At 53.5% G+C, this 9,951-nt stretch overlaps 1 protein-coding gene across 2 annotated transcripts in view; it reads left to right on the top strand.

Annotated features, from left to right (window-relative positions):
- Positions 1 to 8,822, top strand: part of ABL1 (ABL proto-oncogene 1, non-receptor tyrosine kinase) — a 195,772-nt gene extending 186,950 nt beyond the window's left edge. For both annotated transcript variants that reach the window (XM_017849909.1, XM_017849910.1), the window contains exons 9-11: positions 1,231 to 1,320; positions 1,663 to 1,827; positions 5,102 to 8,822. In XM_017849909.1, the coding sequence (XP_017705398.1) occupies positions 1,231 to 1,320; positions 1,663 to 1,827; positions 5,102 to 6,816 (1,970 nt within the window). In that variant the 3' untranslated portion in view covers positions 6,817 to 8,822. The remainder of the gene's footprint in view (positions 1 to 1,230; positions 1,321 to 1,662; positions 1,828 to 5,101) is intronic.
- Positions 8,823 to 9,951: the final 1,129 nt, after the last annotated feature.

Below are 9,951 nucleotides of genomic sequence, written 5' to 3'. Positions count from 1 at the left end.
CACCCGGGGTTTTTTTTTTTTTTTTTTTTTTTTTTTTTTTTTTTTTTTTTTTTTTTGAGACGGAGTTTCAACGCTCTTGTTGCCCAGGCTGGAGTGCAATGGCACAATCTTGGCTCACTTCAACCTCTACCTCCCTGGTTCAAGTGATTCTCCTGCCTCAGCCTCCCGAGTAGCTGGGATTACAGGCATGCGCCACCACGCCTGGCTAATTTTGTATTTTTAGTAGAGTTGGGGTTTCTCCATGTTGGTCAGGCTGGTCTCCAACTCCCAACCTCAGGTGATCCGCCCGCCTCAGCCTCCCAAAGTGCTGGGATTACAGGCGTGAGCCACTGCACCCGGCCGTGGGGTAATTTTTATCCAGTTGTTTTTTACTAATTCCATATATGTTATCTGTACTGTGCACACACAGGATGTTTTCATATATCTTAGAAGGTATTTATATGGCCATTTCTTACACTGTTTTCCCACATGTCCATGTATTCAGATCTCTCCCTCTCCCCACCTCTTATTTATATGTAGCTGCCCAACACTCCATTAAATGATTTCACTCATTCATCTGGTCCTCTTGATGTGCATTGGTTGTTTTACACATTTGTTTGATTTTTGCCATTATAAATAAAGCAGAAACAAATATTCATGTACATGAATCTCTGGGCACTTTGGCTGGTATTTCTAAAAGTTGAACTGTTGGTTCAAAGAACTGTGTGGATTTTAAATTTTGATAAATTTTACCAAACTGTTAAAAAAGGTTGTGCCATTGTATACTCCAATTAGACGGGTATGGGAGTGACTGCTCCTGGTCCCCAGTACTAGGCTTTTTTAGTCTGTTTAGTCCTCATGTTAGTCTCGTTTTCACGAGAATTTCTTTACTTCAGACTTTGATAATCATGAAGAAAGAATGAGATAGAAGGTGAGCTGTTTGAAACGGCTTAGTAATTTTCTACACCTACTAGAGTGGGGCTGGGAAAAATATATTTGTAAATGCAGCTCTTGCTGTCACTGTCTCTCTGGGGTTTTACAGTCCATATTCTTGCCAGCATCTAATGTCTTTTCAAACTCTTAATGTCTATAATAGGACATGATGACATTCGTCATTTTAACTTGTTGCAGCAAAAGATGGTTAGCAGAATTGGAATGCTACTTTCATTCTAGACTTTTCCTTGAAAACTGCTAGCCCTGTATTGCCAGCCAGATCTCATGGATGATCTGACTTGGGTTTCATCTGTCCAGGTTGGCAGTGGAATCCCTCTGACCGGCCCTCCTTTGCTGAAATCCACCAAGCCTTTGAAACAATGTTCCAGGAATCCAGTATCTCAGACGGTAAAGTACCCGTCCCGGGGTACCTGCAGTGGAGTGAAAGGGTGGCCATGGGGTACTGCAGCCTGGGTCATTCAGTTCACTTCCTGGTGGAAGTTCACAGACCAGCCTGTCCTAAGACCAGAAAGCTGGGCAGAGGTGTGGAGTGTTTTGCTCTCTCGTCTGCTGCAGCCCTGCAGAGTTCTGAGAAATGCTAAGGGCTGTTTCTCCAGCATCCACGTGCCTTGTCTTTAGTTGTGTGCAGATGAGCACTGTTATCTTACAAAGAAAGAGAACCACCGTACCAATCCAACACCAGTACTGATGGCTACTGGATTTTTGTTTCTGTCCCTGTGTGATTCTTAGAAGTGGAAAAGGAGCTGGGGAAACAAGGCATCCGTGGGGCTGTGAGTACCTTGCTGCAGGCCCCAGAGCTGCCCACCAAGACGAGGACCTCCAGGAGAGCTGCGGAGCACAGAGACGCCACCGACGTGCCTGAGATGCCTCACTCCAAGGGCCAGGGAGAGAGCGGTATGTCCCCCCACTCCCCCGAAACCCCGCTGCTCTTCCCCTCCCTGCCAGAGGCTACATTCAGGCCAGCATAGGCCAAAGGGAAGCTGTGAATGGAGTCCACACAGAAGTGCAGCCACAGCCTGTGTCAGTGGTTCAGCTTTGGAAGGAAGAAGGTTCTCCTCTCCCCACCTGCCTCCTGTCCCCTCCCTCTGGGAGTCCCTGAGGAGCCATAGGCTCCAGCGGTCAGTTCAGTCCCATAGGCAGAGGTGCTTCTGAAGCCCACCAAGGAGCTAGCCCATCTCCCACCTGTTACCTGTGGCATCTGTGGTTGCTGTCTCAGAGCAGATGCAACAATAGTAATCACTAGGCTGCGTGATGAGCAGCTCAGGGTGAAGGCACTGATGTAACAAGCTCGCTGCAGCCAGGCGGAACCAGGACATGCCTGTGGACAGAGCCCGTGTCCTGGTGGTCTCTGGGAAGAACATGTTTCTGGTGCCGTTGCCTAGGCAAGCGAGGAAGTTGGGATCAGCTCAGGAGGGTCTCAAAACACTAGCAATACTACTATTTGCCAACATTTATATAGTGTGCCTACAGGCCAGGCTCTGTTCTGTGTTCGTGGTTGGCCCCCAGAACCAGCAGTCCAGGTTCTGCTGCAGACCAGCTGAACAAAAGCATTGAGGGGTATATTCATTTGTTTTCATGCTGCTAATAAAGACATATCCAAGACCAGCTAATTTATTAAGGAAAGAGATTTCACCAACTCACAGTTCCACATGGCTAGGGAGGCTTCACAATCATGGCTGAAGGCGAATGAGGAGCAAAGCCATGTCTTACTTGGTGGCAGGCAAGAGCTCTTGTGCAGGGGAAGTCCGCTTTATAAAACCACCAGCTCTCGTGAGACTTACTCACCACCACGAGAATGTGGGAGAAACTGCCCCGTGATTCATTTATCTCCCCCTGACCCCACCCTTGACACGTGGGGGTTATTACCATTCAAGGTGAGATTTGGGTGGGGACTCAGCCAAACCATATTGGAGGTGGGGGCTAGGCCAAGCATCTGGGTTCATAGAGGATCCTGGGGATGGCAATAGTGGACTCCATTCTAATGGACCACAGACTGGGTACAGGTGAAGGGACCGGACAAATCCCCACTTCATGGAGATTTATGGTGGGATGTTTACTGATAGCAGAATCTATAAACCTGAGTTTTCTTTATCATGTACTCATATTAGTTAAAAAAAAAAACTGAACATACAGCCCATATATATGGTATATAAAATACATACGTCCACTACCGTAGGAGTATAGTGTGTAATGTACCAAAACGCACATTTCAAAGGCTTGCATGCTAAATAAGTCCAAATTAACAATACTTCACCCCCCGCTGGGTCATCTCGCTCACCCCCTTGGAGGTTATGGCATATAGACTGTCCAGAAGCTTCCACCCTCCCTCCTCCTGTTGATTTTCCTGATTTCAGGTGGCTGAGCAGTAGGGGGAGGCCTCTGTGGGAACGCTGTGTGATCAGCAGTCATGTTCATTTATGCCCGTCAGTCTCATCTGAGGGGTATTTTGATGGTGATCTCTTGGTGAGTCGAGGGTGTCAATTAACTGCTCAATGCTGAAACCGAGTGGTGCATAATTCATTGCAATTTCACTCTCCTGGCCTCCTTCCACTAGATTAAAGTTCTGAGAGGGCTTTGGCGTTCCCTGATTCAGATGTCCCACGTGCTGCCTTGGGTTCTGATAAATGCACACTGGTACCTCTGTTCTGAGTTACAGGTGCCAACAGAAAACCTCTTCTTGCAAGCTGACCTCTGAGGGAAAATTCTGTTATTCACTAGCAGGAGCTTGGCAACACCAAAAAGTTTGTTTTTTTTTTTTGAGAAGGAGTCTCGCTCTGTTGCTGGGCTGGAGTGCAGTGGCGTGATCCTGGCTCACTGCAACCTCTGCCTCCCAGGTTCAAGCAATTCTCCTGCCTCATCCTTCTGAGTTAGGTGGGACTATAGGCGTGTGCCACCATGCCCAGCTAATTTTTGTATTTTTTAGTAGAGATTGGGTTTCACCATGTTGGCCAGGATGGTCTCGATCTCTTGACCTCGTGATCCGGCCGCCTCGGCCTCCCAAAGTGCTGGGATGACAGGTGTGAACCACCGCTCCTGGCTACCGAAAAGATTTCTTATAACCTATGATTCATATTTAAAGAGTGCCCATTAAAAAACTGTTGGCTGGGTGTGGTGGCTCACACCTGTAATCCCAGCACTTTGGGAGGCCAAGGTGGGCGAATCATGAGGTCAGGCCCCCTTGGCACAATCTGGGGGCTGCCCCCACCCCATGCTCCCAGAGGAGCACCCAAGCATCTGGGCTCAGACAGGCCTGGATCTGATAACCGGCTCTGATGCCCACCATCCATGAGGCCAGGCAAGTAGTCCCTCCTCTCCGTCTGTTCTCAGCTTTCTCACTTGTAACCGTGCTACAGCGCTGTTGTGAGAATACACAGCAGATGACGTTGTAAAGGTGAAGCACGTGTCACGTTCCTCTCAATAAAGCCATCATTGCTGTTAGGATTGTCGTTAGCAAAGGCTTTGGGCCGGGTGCAGTGGCTCATGCCTGTAATCCCGGCACTTTGGGAGGCCAAGGCGGGTTGATCACCTGAGGTCAGGAGTTCGAGACCAGCCTGACCACCATGGTGAAACTTGTCTCTTCTAAAAATACAAAATTAGCCAGGCGTGGCAGCAATCCCAGCTAATTGGGAGGCTGAGGCAGGAGAACCGTTTGAACCTGGGAGGCGGAGGTTGCAGTGAGCTGAGATTGCATCACTTCACTCCAGCCTAGGCAACGAGGGAGACTCCAACTCAAAAGAAAAGCTTTGGTCTCTTTCCCTGAAGATGGGAACAAAAAGCTGGATGGCCCTGGCCTTTTCATCCCTACAGTGGTTTCCTTTAAGGCAGCAGTCCCCCCACCCACCCACATCACTCTCTGGTGAGTAAAAACAGTGACAAGGCCAAGCAAAGGGTCAAAACCTGTGGCTCTCCTGCCAGCCAGCTAGCCGACAGGCCTACAAGGAGTTCTGGGAATAAGGGCTATGTCCCACTGTGGGGAAGGGGCAATGGGCCATTGTGCACAGGAGATAAGAAGGGTTGACCTTTGACAATGTTTTTGTTTGTTTGTTTGGCTGGAGTGCAGTGGGGAGATCTCAGCTCACTGCAACCTCTGCCTCCAGGGTTCAAGCGATTCTCCTGCCTCAGCTTCTGGAGTTGTCTGGAGTTGTCAGCTCTTCCCCTTGTATTTCAGAGCCTCTGGACCATGAGCCTGCCGTGTCTCCATTGCTCCCTCGAAAAGAGCGAGGTCCCCTGGAGGGCGGCCTGAATGAAGATGAACGCCTTCTCCCCAAAGACAAAAAGACCAACTTGTTCAGCGCCTTGATCAAGAAGAAGAAGAAGACAGCCCCAACCCCTCCCAAACGCAGTAGCTCCTTCCGGGAGATGGACGGCCAGCCGGAGCGCAGAGGGGCCGGCGAGGAAGAGGGCCGAGACATCAGCAATGGGGCGCTGGCTCTCACCCCTTTGGACACAGCTGACCCAGCCAAGTCCCCAAAGCCCAGCAATGGGGCTGGGGTCCCCAATGGAGCCCTCCGGGAGTCTGGGGGCTCAGGCTTTCGGTCTCCCCACCTGTGGAAGAAGTCTAGCACGCTGACCAGCAGTCGCCTAGCCACTGGCGAGGAGGAGGGTGGTGGCAGCTCCAGCAAGCGCTTCCTGCGCTCCTGCTCCGCCTCCTGCGTTCCCCACGGGGCCAAGGACACAGAGTGGAGGTCAGTCACGCTGCCTCGGGACTTGCAGTCTACGGGAAGACAGTTTGACTCGTCCACATTTGGAGGGCACAAAAGTGAGAAGCCGGCTCTGCCTCGGAAGAGGGCAGGGGAGAACAGGTCTGACCAGGTGGCCCGAGGCACAGTAACGCCCCCGCCCAGGCTGGTGAAAAAGAACGAGGAAGCTGCTGATGAGGTCTTCAAAGACATCATGGAGTCCAGCCCGGGCTCCAGCCCGCCCAACTTGACTCCAAAACCCCTCCGGCGGCAGGTCATGATCGCCCCTGCCTCGGGCCTCCCGCAAAAGGAAGAAGCTGGAAAGGGCAGTGCCTTAGGGACCCCTGCTGCAGCTGAGCCAGTGACCCCCACCAGCAAAGCAGGCTCAGGTACACCAGGAGGCACCAGCAAGGGCCCCGCCGAGGAGTCCAGAATAAGGAGGCACAAGCACTCCTCTGAGTCACCAGGGAGGGACAAGGGGAAATTGTCCAGGCTCAAACCTGCCCCGCCGCCCCCACCAGCAGCCTCTGCAGGGAAGGCTGGAGGAAAGCCCTCGCAGAGCCCGAGCCAGGAGGCGGCTGGGGAAGCAGGCCTGGGTGCAAAGACAAAAGCCGCCAGTCTGGTTGATGCTGTGAACAGTGATGCTGCCAAGCCCAGCCAGCCAGGAGAGGGACTCAAAAAGCCCGTGCTCCCGGCCACTCCAAAGCCACAGTCCACCAAGCCATCGGGGACCCCCATCAGCCCAGCCCCCGTTCCCTCCACGTTGCCGTCAGCATCCTCAGCCCTGGCAGGGGACCAGCCATCTTCCACTGCCTTTATCCCTCTCATATCAACCCGAGTGTCTCTTCGGAAAACCCGCCAGCCTCCAGAGCGGATCGCCAGTGGCGCCATCACCAAGGGCGTGGTCCTAGACAGCACCGAGGCGCTGTGCCTCGCCATCTCTAGGAACTCAGAGCAGATGGCCAGCCACAGTGCGGTGCTCGAGGCCGGCAAAAACCTCTACACGTTCTGCGTGAGCTATGTGGATTCCATTCAGCAAATGAGGAACAAGTTTGCCTTCCGAGAGGCCATCAACAAACTGGAGAATAATCTCCGGGAGCTTCAGATCTGCCCGGCGACAGCAGGCAGTGGTCCGGCAGCCACTCAGGACTTCAGCAAGCTCCTCAGTTCGGTGAAGGAAATCAGTGACATAGTGCAGAGGTAGCAGCAGTCAGGGGTCAGGTGTCAGGCCCGCTGGAGCTGCCTGCAGCACATGCGGGCTCTCCCATACCCGTGACAGTGGCTGACAAGGGACCAGTGAGTCAGCACCTTGGCCCAGGAGCTCTGCGCCAGGCAGAGCTGAGGGCCTTGTGGAGTCCAGCTCTACTACCTACGTTTGCACCGCCTGCCCTCCCGCACCTTCCTCCTCCCCACCCGGGCTCCCTTCTCCATCTCTGTCCTCGAGTTGTATCTGTGGAGTTCCTGCTCCGTGGACTGCAGTCAGCATGCCAGGACCCGCCCCGCTCCCACCCGGTGCTCCAGACTGAGCTCTCCAGGCCAGGTGGGAACAGCTGATGTGGAGTGTCCTTTTCATTTTTTCTCTCTGGAGCCCTTCCTCCCCTGGCTGGGCTTCTCCTTCCACCTCTCCAAGAATGGAAGCCTAAACCGAGGCCTTGTGCATCAGGCCCTCTGCCTGCACTCCCTGACCTTGCCTGTCCTGTGCTGAAGACATGTTTCAATAACCACATTTCGGGAAGGGCACACACAGGCATGCATCACGGCTGGTCACTCTGCCCTCCGCTGCTGCCCGGGGCGGGGTGCACTCGCCATTTCCTCTTGTGCAGGACAGCTCTTGATTTGGGTGGAAAACAGGGTGCTAAAGCCAACCAGCCTTTGAGTCCTGGGCAAGTGGGAGCTGAAAAGGATCGAGGCATGGGGCATGTGCTTTCCATCTGTCCTCTCCACATCCCCAGAGCCCAGCTCTTGCTCTCTTGTGACGTGCACTGTGAATCCTGGCAAGAAAGCTTGAGTCTCAAGGGTGGCAGGTCACTGTCACTGCCAACATCCCTCCCCCGACAGAATGGAGGCAGGGGACAAGGGAGGCAGTGGCTAGTTGGGTGAACAGCTGGTGCCAAATAGCCCCAGACTGGGCCCAAGCAGGTCTGCAAGGGCCCAGAGTGAACCTTCCTTTCACACATCTGGGTGCCCTGAAAGGCCCTTCCCCTCCCCCACTCCTCTAAGACAAAGTAGATCCTTCCAAGGCCCTTTCCTTTGGAACAAGACAGTCTTCACTTTTCTGGAAGCATTTCAAAGCCCTGCCTCTCTGTAGCCGCCCTGAGAGAGAACAGAGCTGCCACCGGGCACCTGCACACAGGCGGGAGGAAAGGGCCTGGCCAGTGCTGGTCCTGGCTGTACTCTCTAACTGGGCGAATGTCTTATTTAATTACCGTGAGTGACATATCCTTATGTTCTGTGGGGGTCATCAGGGAGTGTTAGGAAAACCACAAATGGAGCCCCTGACTGAAAGCCTCGAGTGTTTCACAGAGCACGCCTGCCATCTTCTCCCCGAGGCTGCCCCAGACTGGAGCCCAGGTACAGGGGCTATGACTCTGGGCAGGGACCCGGGGTCTCCTGGACCTTGACAGAACAGCTAACTCCAAGAGCAGTGGGCAGGTGGCCGCCCCTGAGGCTTCATGCTGGGAGAGCCAGGAGGAGCCGCCTTCCCGCCCCCCATGCTGCCTCGTGCCAGCAGTCTCGCACAGGCCCTAGCTTTATGCTCATCACCTAAACTTGTACTTTATTTTTCTGGTAGAAATGGTTTTCTCTGGATCGTTTTATGCGGTTCTTACAGCACATCACCTCTTTGCCCCCGACGGCTGTGACGCAGCCTGAGGGAGGCACTAGTCACCGACAGCGGCCTTGAAGACAAAGCAGAGCGCCCACCCAGGTCCCCAGACTGCCTGTTTCCATGAGGTACTGGTCCCTTCTTTCTGTTAACGTGACGTGCCACTATATTTTACACGTATCTGTTGGTATGCATCTTTTATAGACGCTCTTTTGTAAGTGGCGTGTACACAGCGCCCTGCCCTGCTCCCTCAGATGCCTGTGGTGGCTCCTCTGCTTCTCTGGGTCCAGTGCATTTTGTTTCTGTATATGATTCTCTGTGGTTTTTTTTGAATCCAAATCTGTCCTCTGTAGTATTTTTTAAATAAATCAGTGTTTACATTAGAATCCTTGGCAGATTGATTCAGCCTGTGATCCTGCCCTGTTGTTCTGAGCCTGTGATGGGACGGCCGGGATATAGTGGGTTCCGGTTTTCCCGACAGGGCTGGGGTCCGGCATCAGGTCTTAAGAGCAGAACGGTGGCAGGTTGCCCCCAGCTACCCAGAGCCTCGACGGCCTGGGTGCCCACAGCCATCTTTCAGGCACTTGCCCTGCTATGCTTTGACCCTTCCTGTACCCTTGGCACTTACCTGCCAGCACCACTGCCAGGCATCACTGGGAGTGGGCTGTGCCACCATACAAGCCACATCTGACTGGCGGTGTCAGGCTGTCACAGCGACATGGAAGTGGGGTGAGGAGGTCAGGTCCTGTGCTTCTTGCTGACTGAGGGCAAATCCCTCCCCACCTGCACCTGTTCTCTCTCCACCTTTCTGCCCTAAGCCCCCAGGCGCCCTCACTCACGTTCCTTGAGCCAGGTGTTTTAGATCTTTATGTGGATGAGAAGGAGCGGAGGTGTGCTGGCCTTTGGGGCCTGGGAAGGCCATCTCAGACTGAGCCCCACCACCCTTTCCTGGCTTAGTCCCCACCGAGCTGACAGCTTGGAAAGGGGCAGTTGGGAAGTGAGTAGCACTCTCTGATAATGATACTGATCAGGCCAGCAGGTTTTTCAGGGGTGCGAATCCTGCTTAGCAGAGCATATGAAGATCACAGTGCGGTGAGGCTCCCCTTGAGAAACCTGGAGTGAGACGTGCTGTGCAACAGGTGACAGGTGGAACTCCAGCTGGGCCGGGGCTGGTGGCGCCCGCCATAGGGCGCTCACAGTGAGTGGCTATGAGCAGTGCCAGGCACCAGATTCTCCCCTTTTCATTTTACAGGGACAAAACCAGGCTGGGGCCCCCAGTTTCCTTGTCAGTTGAACCATAGCTGGCCACCAGATCCACCAAGCCTGGGGCTTCTCAGGGCTGTCCTTTGAATGGCTGCTCCTCCCAGGTCTGAACGAAGACATAGGACAACTCTGGTGACAGCCACAGCTGGTAGCTACTTCCTTGTGTCAGATGTGGACTGTCACCCTGCCCTCCCAGAGCTAATCACTGAGGCTGTGTGTCCAGAGTCATGTCCAGAGTCAGCTTCTGCACGT

The sequence above is a fragment of the Rhinopithecus bieti genome, unplaced genomic scaffold (assembly GCF_001698545.2).
Source record: "Rhinopithecus bieti isolate Rb0 unplaced genomic scaffold, ASM169854v2 scaffold_31823, whole genome shotgun sequence".
NCBI lineage: Eukaryota > Metazoa > Chordata > Mammalia > Primates > Cercopithecidae > Rhinopithecus > Rhinopithecus bieti.
The sequence above is the reverse complement of the archived record's forward strand: the minus strand, read 5'-3'. Positions and strand labels throughout refer to the sequence as shown.